General features: G+C 43.5%; 1 protein-coding gene across 2 annotated transcripts in view; it reads right to left on the reverse strand.

The window, feature by feature from the left end:
- The window catches only part of MAP3K15 (mitogen-activated protein kinase kinase kinase 15), a 1,227,172-nt gene that overhangs the window by 903,688 nt on the left and 302,595 nt on the right, over window positions 1–20,889 (reverse strand). For both annotated transcript variants that reach the window (XM_078657886.1, XM_078657885.1), the window contains exon 2: window positions 4,638–4,777. In XM_078657886.1, coding sequence (XP_078514012.1) covers window positions 4,638–4,777 — 140 coding nt within the window. The remainder of the gene's footprint in view (window positions 1–4,637; window positions 4,778–20,889) is intronic.

A 20,889-nucleotide genomic window follows, 5' to 3' on the forward strand; every position in this document is an offset into this window, starting at 1 on the left:
ATTTATTTAGGTCTGGGTTTAGCTAAGACCTTTTAATTTTACTAAAATTATACAAGTTTGTGCGTGCGTCTGTCTGTCTGTCTCCTAGTTTACTTCAAGCTCGTCTTGCTAAACGTGGTATTGTAGCATGGTTGGAAGAAATTGCTTTATTTTACTGGTGTGATTCTTTCAAAAGATGTTTACAGATTGTTTACATTTGGGACTGGGGGAAGTAGGTAGAAAACGGAATAGGTATAATTAAATAAATATATAATACCTATTCTGTCGTCTGTCGACTTCCCCCATTCCCACACCACCCAACAGCGCTTACCTGTGCCGGCCACCGCTGCAGACTCGTTGACACAAGAGGGTAAGATCTTTATTTGGACAGACCTTTTGCAACAAACTGATATCCCTTATAAAATGTGTCCTCATCTTTACTCCCCACCTCACTACATTGCAGTGATATTATTTTTGGGGCAAAATAATCAATGCCCTCCATTGCACACCCTGAAGGGTAGACCGTTAATATTAAACACGTTGGAGCTTGTAGATACTCTTTTGAGCATACTTATTTGATTGGCACGTGCACTCATTAGTTGTCCATCAAAGGCATCCAAGAGTCAATGCAAGTTAGCTTGCAGTCACATTGAACGTGACTGCACACTGAAAGACCTATTTTTCCTCTCTGCAAAGGATTCTTCATGAAAAAATGCACCACTCAAGTTGCCTCCAACAGGTAGAGAGAGGGAAAGAAGGCGAACTTGGGAACTCCCTGACCAGAGATCGCCGTAGGGCGTGGTCCCCTTGAGTGAGCCCCCCTTTGAGCCTACGTCCATCGTGACCCGTGGTGAGCAATCCAGGGATCCTGCAGGGCGAAAACGAGCGAGGGTGGGTTCAAGGCGAGGACCTTGCAGCAACTATGGGGAGGGAAGGAACTCAGGCGGCTGGGTGCCTCCAGACGGCCACCAGTGCTGCTTTCCAGTTACACCCTGCTGGCTCCCAAGGGAATAGGAATCTAGCTAAGTTCTAGCTGCAGGGACATTTTACCACTGCCGTTCTCCTGCACCACCCCTGTATCCAACTGGAGTGGGGCCGCCTTCAGACACCCTCCTCCACTGCCTGCTCAGTGCCTCCAGATGGCCACCAGCACAGCTTCCTCGGCTCTCCCCGTTCCTCACTGGGGGAGAGGTGAGTCCCTGTCCCACAGGAAGGGGATATACACGAGCTGGGACCAACTGCAGTCTGCTACTGACTCTCCAGTCTCCGGGACGCCACAACCTGCTGGTGCGGAAAATAGTGAGACCAGGGCAGCCATATTGGAGGCGAGGAGACCGTTGATACGCGTTTCTGTGGTTCAGCCTCCCCCAGCCTGTGGCGCTCACCCAACCCTCGTTGAAGAGGTCAGACTGGTGCGCCTTCCTGTTGCCTGGTGCAATGCAGGGGGATAACCGTGAAGACTGTCCCGCCAGGGGCACGTTGACTACAGCCAGCTTGCTCTACCCTATGTATCTTAATCGTGGTGACAGGGCTAGCGGCATGGCCCCTTGGTTACAGTTTGGGCATATTTTCAAACTAAACCAACTAGTTGAGATCATAATGCTTTGCTACATAATATCATCATGCTATGTCTATATTCTTTGCTCTCACTTCCTGTCAATACTCTTTGTGCTCACTTCCCGCCAATACTGGCAGATTATATCTACACTTAATTTAAATTTCACATGTTTCGTACACACAATTGTAAAAAAATGTTTTTGTGTTTAGACTCATGCATCTGTTTCTTATTTTGTAGTCCTTATGTAATGTACTTGGTTCTATTGTAAAGCGGTCTGAAGATCTGCCATTTTTTAAGTACTAAATAGTTTTAGGGATGAGTTAATTTCATTCCCTACAACATCCAAGTATGTCCATCAGTCCTAAAAGGATGTTAACCCCACCATTTCCGAGCTGGGCATTGTAGGACTGAGGACTCCAAATAAGGTCTAGAGATGGGAATTCACAGCAAGTGCTGGAGTCGATAGACAATGAAAGTAATGAGAATGGAATATCAGGGCTCGGTCTACAACCCCATAGCATATCAATTTACATACAAGTTTTCCAACTAAAGGATTGGTTTATTGAAGAAGGTCCAAGAATTAATATTAGCACATAAAGGCAGCAGAAGAAATGTCTGTCTTGAAATACTGATGTTGGCAATTCTATTTATAGGGGTCCTTAGCCACTGCCACGAGTTATTAAAAGTGTAATCATAATATAACAAAACACCGAAGAAAGAAACTCAATATATTAGCATACCACACAATAGCTCATTTTATCAGTAGCCACAAGTTCCACAAAATTTTCAAAAGTTCTCCATCGTAGCCTTGCAGTTCCAAATTGCTCAGACTTTGAGCTCCTTTTCCTACGACTTTTATGAAATTAGTTCAGGTTTCTGCTCTTGGATGCAGAACGAGTCATAATATTCCCAGACAACACCCGGAACGTAACACATATCAGGAAATCTTGTGACAAGATTAAGCAAAACTCGGGGGGCCCTCAAAAACCAATACATGCTTCTATATCCAGTGAAGCTCAAGGTGAAATATCCCTCTATATTCCTCTGCTTTGAATCCCTGGACCCTGCCCCGAGAATGGGCAATGGAGCACAGGCCACTCCTTAATAATCAAACTCTCCCCGGGGATCATCAGACAGGCCGAATGCCTCAATCAGCACAGACAATCGTGGAGGTAAATGGAAGTCTCCTAGGTGTCATAGGCTGAACTCTGGAGCAAGGGACTCTGAGGACATCTACCCCAAGGCCCAACTGATAGACCACCGACCCCCTCTCCAGAGAGACCACATTCCCCTCCTTTGAGGGACTCATAAGGTCTTACGTGACAAACCACATCCACTGACCCTATGGTTCTGTACGTTTTTCTGTCAGCACCACTATATCCTATGTTGTAATAATCCTTGTTTTAACTTACACCTAGTTTGTTGGGAGAGCGACAGAGGCTTCAGGGCGAAAGTGTAGGGTGATGGGCTTTTGGAGGGTGGATACTTGCTACAGGTTGCTCTCTTGGGTATCAAAGGGCTCATTTACAAGCCCCTTGCACCACCGGTACAGCACTTATTCCCATATTAAAAGTGACATACCAGCGGCGCAAGGGGCTTGCTAAGAAGCCCACAAGTTTCTATCTTGTTGAAGGTTCCATGTTTTCAATGTTGTGGCACAATAAGCCATCTGCACCATAATGACACCACACGATCCAACTTGTCACCTCACACAGACCTCCGTACCTGACTCCATGAGTATGCATGCATTCACAATAAGACAACGCCCCTAAATATCTGAGTTTTTAACTATGTCTGGAACGTCAATGGATTTAATGACAGGGTAAACAGGGGACGTGCTCCGCTTTGCGCCCCTTTAGAGAAACACATCTCTTTTTTTTAAGTTTAAAGTTTATTGAAGAAGAAATTGTAACAAATAAAGTAATGAACATCATATAAGAGCAATCACAATGTATGAATATTATAAATATGAAACAAAAGAAGGCGTATCAATTAAGAAAGAAAAAGTAAAGAGAGGGAGGTAGGAGGGGGAGGGAAGTCTAATACAATATTATGTTAAGAAACAGACGATTAGTAGGCATACTGTAATCATAAACTTTTAAAATACAAAACTGAAAAGAAAAAAGGAGTAATATATCTGGAACTAAGTTAAAAAGACAACAAACGATTTATGGAGGTTTTCTAACTTCATCCAGAGTATTAACTATAGCAGCGGAAGTTAAAGCTATATCATTTAGGTAAGTGGATAAAGGTAACCATAAAAGGTCTCTTGTAATGGATAAAGATATAGGAGTAACATTGCTTGTATCCAGTCTATGATGAAAACAAACAGCATTCCATCATGCTCTGAAAGTAACTTTGTCCGCTTGTTTCCCATTAGAAGTTATTAAATGGGGGGCTATTGCTAATAGTAAGTCAATTAATGAGGGATTAGGGGATGGATTTGGCCAGGAAAGTGACAAGGAGCCTAAAAGGATGTTAGAGAGGGAAAAGGAGATTCGGGTGTGAACATTTGTATTAATTTGGGACCAAACTACAAAACAAAAATGGGAGAGGGAGGGGCATTCAAAAAGCATGTGTTTTATATCAGCTGAGGGAGCTGTGCATGACCAACAGGAGGATGAGAAAGTCTGTATAGAAAGAGGCTAACTTCATTGGGGTAAAAAGAAGGCGTTTGTATATAAAATAAAGAGTCTGAGAAGTGTTAGCTGCTCTTGATGGAGAAACACATCTCTAAAGGGACATGTATTGAACTGTGTCCATATTTGTTTTCCATCATAGATCTGTCTTTTTGATCATTCTTAGTTTTATGCTCAATATTCACAGAAATGTTGGGCATGGTCCTATACACATATGAATCCACCAGTATCATGTTAATAGGAAAATCCATTCCTTTTAGAAACCCTCCCGGAAAAAGGTACTTTAAAAGATGTGAGTTATGAACTTGATCCTGAGATGTCAAGAAAGATCCCTCAAGTTGATATCAACAGCAACACTGATGTTGCTTCGACAATTTCGTTGTGAAACTGCTAAAGTGAAAATACTATTGCTTTGACATTCTGATGTGCTCATCATAAAGTGCAAAGAAAGTTTATCTCACCTTAAGTGACTGAGCTGTGTCAGGATCTGTGTCATGGTAGACAATCACATTATTTGCCATATCAAAGCTTTCACGCACTCCAAGGTGATAGAAGAGAGACGGCTGTCTGCCAACATCGCTCATGTCTACAACTGCCACATCTAAAATTAAAGAAGGAGAAACACACTTTGATATTAAATACAACATTCTTAATCACTGGCAACATTATCGGTCTAATATCAGTTAAAATAAAGCCAAAATCATCTGCTTATCTTTCAATGTCACATTCTGTAACAAAGATTCCAAGTCTTTAAACTTAGTCTAGGAGCAACCTGGAGCATTTAGGAGTTATAAGACAATTTAAGTTTATGACCATGGTTGAGAAATGCAAAAATATAGGCATACCTAAGTCTATATTTATATTACTACATAAATTTGCTTTGTGGTTTGATCATAAAGCAAGATGTAGCAGCAATGCACAAAGTATAGAAGGAATATGAGCTAAAAAATGAAGGGAAGACTGGATAGACAAATTTCGTCCGAATCCTTAGGCAGTGCTTCCTCTTAATTCTCTCGACCCCACAGTTAAAGCATAGCCACTTAAGATGGAAAACAAATCTAACTTGTATGAAAGGTCTCATCAGAGTCCCCGAAGTCCCAACTTTGCCTGCCCAATTTCCATTACTGCAACACAAGGGTAGCATGACAAATCAGTGTAGTTTCCTTCTCTACAATCACTGGTCAAAGATCAGAAACTGCTACACTTTACAACTTACACATCTACCACCCCAAAGACCGCCTCTCCCATAGTCAGTATCCAAGGATATTCTAAGGAGATAGAGGGGTACATCCTTTTGGTGGTTTATCAGTGAGGCCTAACTTCTACTCAACATCCCAGGGTGGAAGAAAGCAGCTGTGCTTTACCCATACTCAATTTATTAAAACTAGACCAGGTGTTCCTCCTCTACATGTGATAGATTTTGACTTTGACCTTAGTCCTAGACTGAGCATAAAGCAATGAAGGGTTGTGTTTATCGGTTAGGATAACAGGAATTTCCTCCAGTCAACCGTGATATGATGTTGGTGATGGAGGTCAATTAGTAGCTCGGTCTGGCGGCTCATGGAGGCGTGTTTGTGTGTCTTTTTTTTTTTTAAAGTGCCTATCTTTCGAGTCAAAGATGCACTTTTTAGGCTCCTCTTAATGTTAGGCAGTATTGATAGGATGTGGAGACAGGACTTAAATCATATTTATTTTATTCTGATGGGTCTAGTGAATCAGAGCACTATGCTTAGTCTTAGGAAGCAAGTGAGCAGTAAATGGACACTTCGTCCTGGATCTTTTACTATGGGATGTGCTGTGAATCTTGCATAGGGTTCTAAATGTGTTATTCATTGGATTATAATAACCAGTATTGGATTTTCAGAGCCAGTGATAAGTGTTCTTGCAGCTAGATATGAAGGATTATTGGAGCTTTCTACTGACCTGCATCAGAAGATCTAACAATAGTAGAACGTTATAGTTCAGCAGAGGCTTAGCATTCGAACTTGCAGACTTTAGGGGTGCACATAGTATGATAGTATGTGGGGTTGTGGTGTTATTGTGGATCTAAAATAGGCAACATTTTACTGATTCTGTGTGGTTCCTGAAAGAAACACTGATGCATCATAATGTCTAGGTTATTACTGCTTTTGTGTGATTTATAAAAAGTATGGCTCACGCACTCCTTTTATTAGATATTCTTTCAGTCACAACAGGTTATGAACACGAGTGTTTAAAGGTTAGTTGGAGTGATTACAGGTATCGTCCTCTGATCCTGGACGTTTAGCAACAGTATTTATAGTTGCGCTTCACCACTGGGAAGCGTCCCTTTAGTGCACTGCCAGGGATCACAATTAAAGAACTTTGGGTAAAAGTTTTTGTCAATTCAATCTCAAGGTGCACCTTTGTTTAGGGTTGAAATTCTTTATTTATTTTCAAAACACATGATATGGTCTCATGTTAGTAGTCATCCATTTCTTTCATGTAAAGACATATACCATTCACGTCAATAAGTAATCATCAAACGAAGATTAAGGTTGTCCCCAATGCATTTCGGGCATATCATAGCCCTGCATCAGGTGTTGTATTCCTACAAGACAACGGATTAAGGCGAAAATGAAACGACAAAATAAGGATATAAACAACCCTCTACACCACATTGGTGATAAGATGTGGCTTCGTGTTAAGCATTGTGACAAACATTGTGAAACATGTTGCCTTGTTATTTCAGTGAATTATCCGGTTATTACTCAAAATAATCGACAACTTGTGAGGATGCAAGTTAATGCTTACAAAACGAGGTTGTTGGTGACATGCAGATTTTGAAATTCGTGTTGCCGGCTGTATTTTATCGCCGCGTGTTCCCGTGGTGTCAAAAATAATTTAACCGATAGCGTGCTTGTTGCGTCTAAATCAACTACAAATACCATCATAAGGTGCATTTATTCTAATACATGTGCAAAAAATTACCAATAACGAGACGCATAAATTAAATAGGTTATCACCGTTACAGCATAACAGCATGAATGTTATCCTGGACTGTACGCCAATCAAGTGAACCGGTGAAGGACCGGAACTAGAAATAGATGGGTTTACGTGGTCGACTTGACTGGCCGTCATCCTTACAGGGGTGTTTGTTGGGTTTCTCAACTGGATGTATATGGTGACATGCATGCAAAAGTGACATGACTACATTGTATCCGGTCAGGGATTTCAGCTAGGTTGCCTTGTATGAGCATATTGGTCTTGTTGAAGCCCAGTTTGAGTTGGATACCTAAAATCTAGAGATTTACATAATCTAGCCATTAAAATAGGTGGGTAGTTCAGTTTACAGTGGATCTGTTTCTTTCAAAGGTTATTTTGTAGACTATGTGTATGATCATTATTGATTCCTAAAGTTTTTATCGTGGATAGTATGGTGTGGTGGTTCACAGTATCAAACTCTTCCTGTAGGTCCAAAAAGATCAGGATCACTTTGTTCTTACTGTTAACCTATGTTGATACTAATGGTGATTCCATATCCCTTGCTTGATATAAATTAATTCAGGCTTACTTAAGTATTGTATGGATTTAAAGGTTCATTGAAGATGTGGCATTAAGAGATTCAGCGGGGGTAAGCTCTCTGCTTGAAATTTGCATGCTGTTGAAGGGTTAAAATGGAGGAGCCAATGGAGTTTTTCAGAAAGTAATTTTGAAAGCATATTTTTTTTAATTTTCTAGTAAAATGTTGATCTGATGAGATATGTGAAACTGAGAGCAGAATCCTTAGGATATGCATGGTAGGAAAAGTCTGATAGATGACAAATGACAATGGGTATCCCACCAACCTATTCAATTTTACTAGTTGGGAATTTTAATACTGTCTTCAGTAACCTTAGAGTTGGTTTTCCAATTTATTATGTGTGGGCTTGGGGACTCATTTGAATAGTCAATTGGTGTCCTGATTTGAAGTGGAGATGTGGTTAGTTGTAATGTGGTTGGGTATGTCACTGATTTTTGTCATGAACTGTCTCCAACTTTACTGCATAGTTACTGTGAAGGCCAAAGAAGTTGGTGAGAGCCTTCAGGTTATAATATTCTTTGACTGCTGTGAAAAGATCATTTTTGTATTTGAAATCCTGTTGTCATTCTGCTTTAACAGTGTATTTTTGTGTTGTGAATTACCTTTCTATAATGTCTGACTTGGGTTTGGAGTTTTATTTTGCTCGCATTCAGATATTTTGAGCATCCTTTCCCACTCACAGGAATACCTCCCCTTCCTTCTAAAAGTAGTCCAGATTGTCACGTACACCACTGTGCAGGTGGCACCACAGCTTTTTGTCCACCTTTCGCTAATACACTGTTCTCAGTATAGGTGTGGGTTTGTGTGTCCACTGGGAATAGTTCATTCATTGTGATATGACACACTGACTTGATCTGTGCGTGTGTCCCTCAATTAAAGGTGTGCCGTGGTGCAGACCAGAGGAGTGCACCCTGTCAGTAATTTAGGCCCTGGCATTTCTGTTCTTGAAGGAATATCTTAAATTCCTTAATGGGTTTATTGAACAGAGCATGATGGAGAAACTACTGTAAATTGATTTTATTGAGATATTAGTGAGGGGGGAGCCTGTGTGGTGAGATTGCCGGGGAAATGTAGGACAATGTACTTTTTTATAGACCGCTATTTAGGATTGTTTAAGGTTCTTGTAGGTTTTCCTGCCAGTATGATTATGAAAAGTATAAGTAGTTATGACAGGTCAGTGTCTAGAAGCTGACATGAGCTGAAAATGTCGCAGAGCCCTTGACAAATTGTTTAGGGACAGTACTTCCAGATTGGTAGCTAGAGAGCAGAGTGTGTACTTTTTCGGGTGCCAGGGTACATACATTGATGTCTGTCTAGCAGAATGATGCTGGTTATTAATTAATCCATCCATTCAGAAGGATCTTGTTCCTGACACCTCGAGGTAGGGCCTCACTAGCTCAACCTGTACCCCTATGACCAAGCTAGCTGTCACCAAGTTATTACCTTGACTTCTGGAAAATGTGGTACTTCAACAACTTCCTTTTTTATTAAATTTTAATTCCCATTGAATTGCGTTTCAGTTCACTTTATAGTAATGAAACTGCCAAACTCTGATTTTACGAAGACACCCTGGTGTTTGTTGATAAGTGAGCAGCATCCCTGTTAATGATGGAAGACCTAAGTGCAGAATTCGACCAATTGAGTCAAAGCGTCCTTCTTGAATGCCTGTCTGACGTTGTGAGAGCTTCAAGGAGCATACAATGATTCTATTTCTACATGAGTCATCACGTACAACTGATCAAAATTAGGCCTTTGTCATCTGCCATCAGGATATCTCATTATGGTCGGGTTGCTCATTCTTTTGCACTTTCCATGTTCAATCTGATCAAAGATCATCAAGTATTCATACAATCATATGCAGAAGATACATGGATATGTGTGACATGCTCACAGAAACCACAACCTGGCAAAGACCTACAAATTTGACTTGTGTCACATAAGTCTGGGCCTTCAGCTTAATCAATCTGACACTGAGTTTATCATCTTTAGCTGTAATGCAGCCCTCCTATTTCTGCTGTATAAATGACTAACGTATTTGGCCTACACTTTACACATGCATACAAGGTAAAAAAAAAAAACTCAAGTCCCTTGTTTTACTCAATACTGAAGTCAATGTATCTGTAAAGAACCGTTTCTTCTAAATCAATAAACATGACCCCATTCTGCCACTTATCTCGCCAGTTAATGCTTGGCTTAATGATTGCAAAGTCATATACATTGGCCTGCCCGAAAATTCTCGGAAACTGGTCAAATGAGTGCAGAATGCTGTGGTTCTGCATCATCTATGTGATGCAGTGACGAGGCCATGTCTTAGATGCCCAAAGACCGTTACATAAGCTGCCAGTCTCTGACCTTATAACCCTTAACATTTTATGCCCGGTTTCCAGATTGCAAGAACTAACAATAGCTCATGCTCAAGGCCCATATGAAAATGATGATGATAATAATAATAACAACAATAATATGATTATTAACCCTATCGCTGCTGCCGATGGCCAACGGCCGTCGCGTGCACTACCTCGGTAGTGCTGCACACGTACTTTGGCCGTCGCGGCCCCGCACGCTCAATAGAACGTTCCGCACTAGCGCGGAACTTTCGGAGCAGCAGAGGGGTTAATAATAATAATGATCATATTAATAAATCTATTAATAATTAATTGCTTAAGATAATTATTATTATTACTGGTAGAAGAAGCAGTAGTACTAATAGCAGCAGCAGTAATGTTATTAGTAATAGTAGTAGTAATAGTAGTAGCTGTAAACATATTATTATTATTGTCATTATCATTCGGATTTCTGGTAAGAGATCTGGGTTTTAGTCAAAGAAAAGAAATAACATATTTCCACAAAAAACTATCACTTTTTCATACTGTTGGAAATGGCCCTTTTTGCAGGGTTACCCCAGACTTTTTGCATTCCTCCACCTGTTTTTTTACTTTGTTTTTTGCTAGCTTTACACTAGTGCTGAAGTGTATATGCTCTGTATTTAAAATGCATGTGGTCTGTATTTAAAATCAATCAATCAATCAATCAGCAAATTTGTACAGAGCGATACTCACCCTCTAGGGTCTCAAGGCGCTTGGAGGGGGGAGGGGAGTCTCTATTGCTCGAACAGCCAGGTCTTGAGTTGCTTTCTGAAGGAGAGATGGTCCTGGGTCTTCCGAAGGTGGGTGAGGAGGGAGTTCAATGTCGTGGGTCGGAGGCGAGGGCGAGGCTGGCGGGTGAGTATAATGTGAGGCGGCTGTTGAGGTATTTCGGGCCCATGTCGTGGAGAGCCTTGTGTGCATGGGTGAGGAGTCTGAACGTGATCCTCTTGGTGACGGGGAGCCAGTGCAGGTCTTTCAGATGGGCAGAGATGTGGCTGTGGTGAGGGATGTCCAGGATGAGTTGTGCAGAAGCGTTCTGTATGTGCTGGAGTATTTTCTGGAGTCTGGCTGTGGTTCCGGCGTAGAGGGTGTTCCCGTAGTCCAGGCGGCTGGTGACGAGGGCCTGCGTGACCGTCTTCCTGGTTTCGGTGGGGATCCACTGGAAGATCTTGCGGAGCATGCGCAGGGTGTTGAAGCAGGAAGACGAGACGGCGTTGACTTGCTTGGTCATCGTGAGGGAGGAGTCCAGGATGAAGCCCAGGTTGCGTGCATGGTCCCTTTGGCTTGGGTGCGGTGCCCAGTGCAGGGGGTCACCAGGAGTCGTCCCAGGCGGAAGGGGATGGTCCGAGGATGAGGACTTCCGTCTTGTCTGAGTTCCGTTTCAGACGGCTGATCTTCATCCATTCCGCGACGTCTTTCATTCCTTCCTGGAGGCTGGCTTTGGCGGTGGCGGGGTCGTTGGTGAGGGAGAGGATCAGCTGGGTGTCGTCGGCGTAGGAGATGATGTTAAGGTTGTGTTGGCGTGCGATGGCAGCGAGAGGGCTCATGTAGACGTTGAAGAGGGTGGGGCTGAGTGAGGAACCTTGCGGGACGCCGCAGATGACTTCGGTGGCCGCGGATCGGAACGGGGGGAGGCGGACTCTCTGGGTTCTTCCGGCGAGGAACGAGATGATCCACTTGCGGGCCGCTCCTTGGATTCCGGTGTTGCTGAGGTGCTGGATCAGGGTGCGGTGGCATACGGTGTTGAAGGCTGCTGAGAGGTCTAGGAGGATGAGGGCAGCAGTTTCCCCGTTGTCGAGCAGGGATCTGATGTTGTCGGTAGCTGCGATGAGAGCGGTCTCGGTGCTGTGGTTTGCTCGGAAGCCGGACTGTGATGGGTCGAGGGATCCGTTGGTCTCAAGGAAGGCGGAGAGTCTTTTGTTGACGGTCTTATCGATGACTTTGGCTGGAAAGGGGAGGAGCGAGATGGGGTGGAAGTTCTTGAGGTCCGTGGTGTCCGCGGTGGGTTTCTTCAGGAGGGCGCTCAGCTCGGCATGTTTCCAACTCTCCGGGAAGGTGGCGGATGCGAAGGAGCTGTTGATGATGTTCCGGAGCTGGGGTGCGATGATGGAGTCAGCTTTGTTGAAGATGTGGTGTGGGCAGGGGTCGGTTGGGGAGCCGGAGTGGATGGTGTTCATCAGGCGGGTGGTGTCTTTGGTGCTGACAGGGGTCCAGGTGCAGAGTGTGGTGGTGGGGGGCGTTGGTTCGGTGGTTGGGTGCGTGGTCTGTGTGCTGAAGCTGTTGTGTATGTCGGCGATCTTGCGGTGGAAGAACGAGGCGAGTGAGTCGCAGAGGTCTTGCGAGGGTGTGATATCGTTGTTGCAGGCGCTGGGGTTGGAGAGCTCTTTAACGATGCTGAAGAGTTCCTTGCTGTTGTGGGTGTTGTTGTCCAGTCGTCTTTGAATGTTAAAATGTTAAAATGTGATAACATTTGGTTTATCCACAATTAGCATATTTGGTTCACTTATAAGTCCCTAGTAAGTGGTATACCATACGTCCCTAGTAAAGTGGTATACCATACACCCAGGGCCTGTAAATCAAATGCTACTAGTTGGCATACAGCAGTGATTGTGCCACCCACAGAAGTAGCCTTTCAAGTCTGACTCAGGCCTGCCACCGTGGGGCCTGCCAGCATAGTTTACTGCCAACTATTTGTCAAGCCTTAAACTCACCTTTTTTCTTTACATATCAGTCACCCTAAGGTAGGCCCTAGGGAGCCCTAAATGCAGGGTGTTGTGTAAGTAAAAGGTAGGACATGTACCTTTTTGCTTTACATTTCCTGGTAGGGACAACTTCCCAAGGTAATTTTCACTACCGTGAGGCCTGCTCCTCTAATTCGAATAACATTGGGAATTCCTTAAATACGCTTTTTAAGTGTAATTCCTGATTGGGGAGGAGCGGCTGCTTAATTTTTATATATTTGGATTGGTAATGAAAAATCCTCTTTAGTGGTAAAGTTGGATCTGGTATTGCTAATCTAGAAATGCCACTTTAAGAAAGTGGATATTCTCTTGTGTGCCTTACAGCTTGTCTGCAATACACATCTGGGTGGAGTGACAGACACACTTTGTGCATTGCCTCTAGACAGCCACAAGAACAGGATACTCAGCTGCATCTACAAACTGATGGCTCTTCCTGGGCAAAAGGGAGGGGAGGAGCTGACATGTACACCTGAATAGGTAGTTGTGAATGTATGACATTACATCGAAAACATTCACAACACGGTAGTTTATATTGCATTCATTACAACGCAAGTCGTTACAACGACTTGCGCTAGAGGCGCTGGGTTTAGGCGTAGTATGATTTACTATTCCAACTCCCGTGTGTGGAACAGTAAGGAAGGTGTTGAAATAGTAAATCATACTATTCCTTAGTGTAGAGCGCCATCCAGCGCAAGTCGTTGTAACAACTTGTGTTGTAATGACTGCGTTGTAAAGTTATTGCAGTATAACGACCGCTTTGTAAAGGTCGTTCTCCGGTAGTTGCCTGGCCTCACACAAAATACTGTTCCAGCCCCCACAGATAGACTGGCAGACAGAGCTGGGCTGAAAGGAGTCTTTGATTTGAAGTCATCTCCACTTCAAGTACACACTTGCGTATAAGTATTGGGTCTATGACATCCTCTCACTCATTTACTTTGGGGTCGTGAGGAGATTCTGCCAAATGTAAATGTAAATGTCATGGTACTTATAGAGCGCACTGTCACCAGACGGTCACCTTGCGGTGTCGCCTATTCGGCTTCCTGGCGCTGATACTCATACCGCTGTGGAACCCCTCCTGGCTTTCCCTGTGAAGTGTCCACTCCTGGGCACCCCCAGGGTGAAGCCAGGCATCCTTAGCGCTGTTGGGGCAGGTGTGGAGGCTAAGCAAGCTATTGCCCAGAGTTGCAGCGTGGGGCCCGTGATTAGAATAGGCACCGAGGCGAGAATTAACAGGTCCGAGGAAATTGAGCCCGAGACCCCGCCGAGGCGGGAATCGAACCCTGGTCCCTGGCCAGAACTCTGCATCAGGGTCTGCCGCTCTAACCATTGAGCCACACTCCTCCACTAAGAGGAGCTGTGCTACAAGAGGGACTGCCACTTTGCTAACTGCTTTGCTGGGTTGGTCTGCTGCCTGCTGATTACTGGGCTGCAGGAGATCCTCCACTTTGCTACCTGCACTGCTAGCTTGGGTTTTCTGCCTGCTGCCTCTTACCTGAGTGGTGAGAAGGACTGGTCCTGTCCTCCACAACCTTTTTCAACCTCAGTAACTCCCAGGACATGTTGGCTTCCTTCCTGTTCAGGAAATCTCATGGCCATCAACGATTTCATTCGCAAAAATGACTGCCGATAGGCTCTGCAAATCCAGAGTCTGGCTTTGCCTGTCTTGCCTTCAACCAGTCCTGGGTGTTGGAGAATGTCAGCAGCCACTTTTGGGCATCCACATGCATCGGCGTGGTGCACTGATCAAGATCCATTGTGTCTGCCTGCTGGGGTGCAGACCATCGTGCTTGTCGACTTCGCCAAAGCACCAAAAGGCAGTCCCACGCGACCCAGCGCACTCTGCACACATCAAGGAATAATGGGTGTCTGCCCTCCGTGACTCTAATCCAGTAAGGGAAGACTCCAGCGATGTGGGTCCTGATCCCAAGGCAGATGACACTGCTGCAATCCCCTGCGAAAGGTACTGTACACTCTGACACTTTCAAGGTTGCTGCCGCCCACCAGCACTCTTGCATGTGGCCCGGAACGGAGTGAGTAGATCAATCTCTCACAAACTTGACATTTCATTTGAACTGTAATAACTTTGGAAGCATTGCTTCGGGTTGACCTGGGGAGAAACTCTATTCCTGATCCACGGTGGGGATGGCTGTAAATGCCCCAGCATAACCGTACAGTACCTACTGAAAGCGCAGGAGCTCTTTCAGCATAGTACATTCTTGAAGTATTCATAACTTGAAATGCTTTAATTAGATTCTTATTGTTTTTATCTTGTTTTGAAGAGTAAAGGAGATTCTATTTTCATACCTCCTTGTGGAGTCTATTTTAGTGGTGTTTTTACTGTATTACTGTATCTAAGTAAGCACAACTGCTTTATCTATTGCCTATTATGGTAAGCCTGACTGCTCTGTGCCAAGCTACCAGAAGGTGAGCATGGACAGATTTAAGTGTGTGAATGACTTACCCTAACTGGAATTGCGGTTCCTACTTGGACAGGGGGCCTAACTCTGCCAACCAGAGACCTGATTTTTAACATTGGTGATCAGCAGGGCGATCAGACTTGTGTCGTACAATACCTGACAGTAATTTGGTGCACCCTACTATCCATACAGAGATCAAAACCAAATCCTTTTTTTCTGATTGTCGATTTTCTGTGAATTCTCTCAAAAATCATGTCTCAGTCTGGAGAGCAAGCAGCTACATCTGCAGTACCTGAGTTTGAGCTGGAGGCTTTAGAAACCTATATGAGGAGCCATCTCAGTACATTTTTAAATGTTCTTTTAAAGGCCTGACCAAAAATGATGAGCTTCAAAAGGTGCTTAGGGCCTGGATAGAAGCTAGAGATGGAGCAGCTGTGACCTCAGGGGAGGGGGATGAGACCCGATTTCTAAAACATACAAATAATGTTAGTGGCTGGCATAGGTGTGGTGCTGGATACTTCACCATACTGTAAAACAAACTTTCATTTAATCAACAACAAGAAATACACAACACCTCATCAAATCTCAGTCTTATAGACAATAGTCAATAAAAGCTTACGTCATAGTCTTTAGAGGACACACAGGGTACCTTTCTAGTGTAAAACATCTGATTTGAGTTATTTACAGGGCACTAGAGTTAACATTGCCTTCGATACATTACGGCACACAGTATGGAACATTGTGTGTCTCTTTTGCGGTGATATTGAAATGGATAAAATGCATTTAAAGAGATCACCAAAGCATCATTAAATTAGCTTTCTTACACTCTACTGCTTCTGAATGGAATGTTTATTAATATATTATTAGAATAATATAAAGGGCAAGCACAGGCCGGTGATATATATTCCTTCACTGAGAATACAATTTGGTATTGAAAATCCACCAGAAGGAACTGGATATCTTTAGGTTCCAGCAACATGTGAATCTCTCAAAGATAGCTTGCGAGTCCTTGTGGGCAAGCCGATTGGATTGCTAGTGTGTAATGACAATTTACCTGACTCTTGATGTTCAGGTTTTCTGAATACCAAGGACCTGATTTAGAGTCTGGCAGATAGGTAATCCATCGCAAAAGTGACGAATGGCCCCTCTGCTTTGTAACAAGTGTATTAGGATATACTGCACGCGTAATAAGGGGTGAAGGATATCAGTCACATTTGTGATGGAGTACCCGTGTGCCACACTCTAAAACAGTCTCTTAGTGACCTGAGATTTGGAATGATGGAACCAGTCTATTAACCCCTTAATATGGTATTCACGCTTCTTGGTAAAGGACAAAGCATGAAATGGGATGCCCTCAAGAAGTCATCTTAACCTGTTGGTACCTAGATTAGGACAGAAAAAGTGTTTCCTAGGTTGCTTTGGAAAATTCTTAACCTGATTATGAGTCACAACTTCCACCCCTCCCTTGCAAGGAGATCTGTGGTGGAGACAGTCAAGTTCTTAATCAATCAGTGCAAAAACGCTGAAATCATGAAACGGGATGTGACTTGATACTGATCACTGCTTATGAATTAAATGGCTAAGGAATGCTCAATGCCACTTCAGCCATCTTTGATACGTAACACCTAAGAATGCCTCCTGAAACCAGTTATAGGGATTTTATTAGTAGAGCGGATGTCTGCTAGCTCAAAGTCATGAAGCTTGCAGCCAATGCTACACTGATTCACTTTTTCATGTCTGTTTTAGCCAGCATCTTCTGATTTTACTAAAATTATGTGTATAACACAGTTACTTATAGGAGTCTCAGTCAGACTTAATCCATTAGTCTGTGGTTGTTCCCTTCAGTGCCAGGTAGTACTATGGTAAGGTGTAGTTTCCTGTAGACCAATAGAAAATCCTGCCTGTAGCAAATTATTTTGTTTTTAGATTGATGACGGCCCAGCATATTCCTAAACAATGAAGTAATGAAAAAACCAAGACAAAAAGAAATAAGATTTGCCAGAAAGCTGGCAGCCAACGCCAGACTGCTTGGTGTTGCCAATGCTTGTTTTCATACTGTAATTTCATATCTTTTGTCCTATTCAGATTTTATATTTTTTATATCTACAAATAATACATTTACATCTATCACATACTTTCCTATGATATGCTGTACTGTATTTGTCAATAAATTGAGACAGCAATGGATATAAAGTTTGATAGAAGGTCCTTGAGCATCTGGGTGAGCGAATTACAACAAAGACCACTGACGTGCAAATCATCTATCCTAAGTGGATTGCTCAATGAGCAGGGAATAAGATTTTCGCATCTGACAGAGTAAGAGGATTACTTTAAAAAATTGCACTGATGAAATGGGCACTGGTGATTCAATATAGAAATAGCCTACAGGAAGAAGGTGACATAAGATGCATTTTTGATTTCTAAACAAACAGCTCTTTGTACAGGTTTAAGTGCATCAATAGTTCCCCGGATAGTGGTAAACAAGTATTTCATAATACAATTCAAGCTAACATCCAAATTTCTGATTGTATGTTAAATTTTGCCTTTGTTTCTGAAGAAACTGTAGCCTACAGGGATGCTTCATCAAAATGCCACAGCTGCAAAGTAAGGAGAAATCAATACTTGAGCGATAGGCTGTTCTAGGTGAATTTCCTCTGACCTACATAACGTGATTAGTTTTTTAACAACATTACATGAATAATAATAAATCCTCCTGTGTTACTGGCTTCATCATTGTACAGCAAAAGTGTTCCTCGCTGAACCTCAGCAGTCCATGAGAAAAACCTGCTCACAATCTAGGAATGGTGCGTTGGGCACTTCACAGTTCCCCTGTGGTCTACGATGGACCATCTTCATCTAAACTTCTAGTTTATCTATGTGCTGATATGATGTTTTACCTCAGCCAGTCAAGTGCTTGAATTTCTGTAGGGATAATTTAGTCTCTGAGCCCTAGAGGTTAAACAACAGAGTACCACTACAGTTGGTAACAGTAGCACCTGCTATTTACAGGTAGACCCATTGGAAAACTCTGCTCCACTCACTGAGTTTGTGGAATTCGGACACTCTGTGGCAGAGTTCCTCGATTCCGCCTTCCGGGCGCAAAGCAGAGGTTTTTATTTCATGTGCGCTTGAGATTTGTTTCGGTGCTTCCGAGCAAGCACCATGATAATCTCGGCCCACTAGCGAGCAAACGTTAGACTTTGCGCCCGCTTGCACGGTTTACGGCTGTGACGGTGCCTATGTAATGCTGATCGCGAATGTACCACTCAAATAGCTTTAGTGCGTGAGAAGCAGCTGAGTCAACAAAACGAGGTTTGTGAGTGGATTTTCTTCTCCAATGGACTGTTCGAGTTGTTTCCTAGTTCGAGAAGCCTTTTTTTCCCCATAAGCAAAAGACAAGCAAATTTATTTTATTTTTATTTTGGAGATTTATAGAGCGCATGGCTGCCCGAAGGCGTCCCAAATGATGTATGAAATGTAGGACAAATCAAAACATTCACCCCCAGTCAAGAGATATGTGTTAAATCCATTGTTCTTTTGCTCATCATGCCACCCCAGTTTACACCCAGCCATATTCAAATCAGTCTTGACCCTGTTCCTAATGGGACCATTCCGGCCCGAACTGCCAAGCTAGGTTATCCCTGGACCAGGGCCGGCGCTAGGCATGGACAGCATGGGCGGCTGCCCAGGGCCCCGAGCTCAGCCCATCAACCGGGGGCCTCACAAAAGTGTTTCCCCACCAGCCTCGCACCTGTGGTGAGCACTGCGTGGCCCAGGGAAGGGCTGCCTCTCCTCTGGCTTCGCAAGCATGTGTAAGAATAGGGGAAGAGGCCCCCCTCCCCTGTGCATCGCAGCACTGGTTAATGGCTGTTAACCCCCAGGGAGGGGGCCCCTTTTCCCCAGGGCTGTGCAGCCCACATGTAGTGTGAGGCCCGTCTGCATTTCAGCTTTGACCTGTAATTGGGGACAGGGTCGGGTTGCGAAGACAAGCAGTCGGGCATTGGCCGATGGGCCGGTGCTGAAAGGTGTGACATGTGGGCCGGTTGTTAAAGGGCCTCAGCTTCAATTCCTGCCTCCCAGGCCATCACACTTCTGGCTATGGTGTGCAGAGCGAAAGTGTTAAGTGTAGCAATCTCCCTTAATTGTGGCCAGGTGTTGCTCTAAGTGTTGTGTCATTCTCCCCTCAGCCCCCCATTGGGGGCGCAAAGAAGTGTCTTGCCCCAGACCACTCCCCTGCCAGTCAATGGTGGGTGGGGGCAGGTGGGAGTATGCCGGGGGCCGTCACTGAGGGAGCAGGTTTTTGGCTATGAACAATTGACACCTTAGCCTCCATGGTAGCAGCAGTACCTGTGTCCTTTTTCTTGACCCCCCCTCCCCTGCAAGGTCATCACCCTGAGGAAATGGAGGGCTGGGGAAGGAGTGAACTATGATAGGCCTTCCTGGAGGGTGTGGGTGTATTTACATGGGCCTCGCAGTGAGATAACCTTTGTTAGGCTTTTATTAAACTAGAGAGGATGTGGCGTTGTGTCCTAAGCTGCCAGAGACCAGGTTCTAGTCCCAGCATCAGCTCAACATCCTGTCATTCTGGGCAAATCACTTAATCTCACCAAAGATTAAAGTAAAAATACATTTGATCTTGTGCAGTGTAACTGTTGCCCATGTAAATCACCCCAATGCCCTAGCGCCGAGTTCACCTTATGTAAACTATAAAAATCACGGACGATCGCAAAAAAAGCCATTTTTTTACTTAATTCCAGCTATTTTAATGCACACTAACTGTCTGATCGGCTCACACTGCAACAACAAGGAGTTTAATCCCCAAGCCATAGTTTCCACTTGCCTTGAGTTTGCTTGAGTTTGTTTTGTGCTCAATGTGTCGATGTATGCATATTGCACCGTATGTAGATTTGCATATACACCTGGCACATAGTACTCCATGCATTATCCTCACTGGCCTTTGCTATTCTCCAACTATGTATTTTAACAAAAATAAAACGTGAACAAAAAGTCGGAATGCTTGTTCTTTACTTTGCATGTTTGTTGCCTCTGAGTAAAATTAACTGTTTTTTGCGTGAGACAGTGTAGGAACAGAAACTGTCTATGAAGAGAATGCTGCAAAGCATTCAAAGCAAAGAGAAAATAAAACGGCAACTTATTTATGTTATAAGATTCTGCAACGGCCAGAGCATGATAATTAGAGAGCACTATTTATCCATATTATTTTTAATATGTCTTATCTGTCTTTCTTTAGTTTAACTATTAGTCATAGTTATGTAAAGCAGCTTAGGAACATATTTTAAAGTGCTTTCAACTTACGTTGACTGTTTACATACTGATCAGAGAAAAAAATAGAGACTTCCGCATTTTTCTTAATTTTCACACCGGTCAGGATATTAAAATACAGGTCATGTCAGTAAAAAAAACAGCCAGGTGGCAACCCTAGCCAAATCAGGTATTGTGGCCCTTGTGCCATTTTTTTCACCTAGCCTGGTCTAAATGCAGTGCTTCTAGTTTTCACCAATCTTACTAATTCTAGAGGCTTTAAAATGCTTAGGTTACCAAACATTTCTCTAAAAAAAGAGTCCAATGAGACTAATCAAATGATTTCTGAAAGAGCACGACCAGCAAATGTGGGCCACTTTTTAGGG

Source organism: Lissotriton helveticus, chromosome 8 (genome assembly GCF_964261635.1).
Source record: "Lissotriton helveticus chromosome 8, aLisHel1.1, whole genome shotgun sequence".
Taxonomy (NCBI): Eukaryota; Metazoa; Chordata; class Amphibia; order Caudata; family Salamandridae; genus Lissotriton; species Lissotriton helveticus.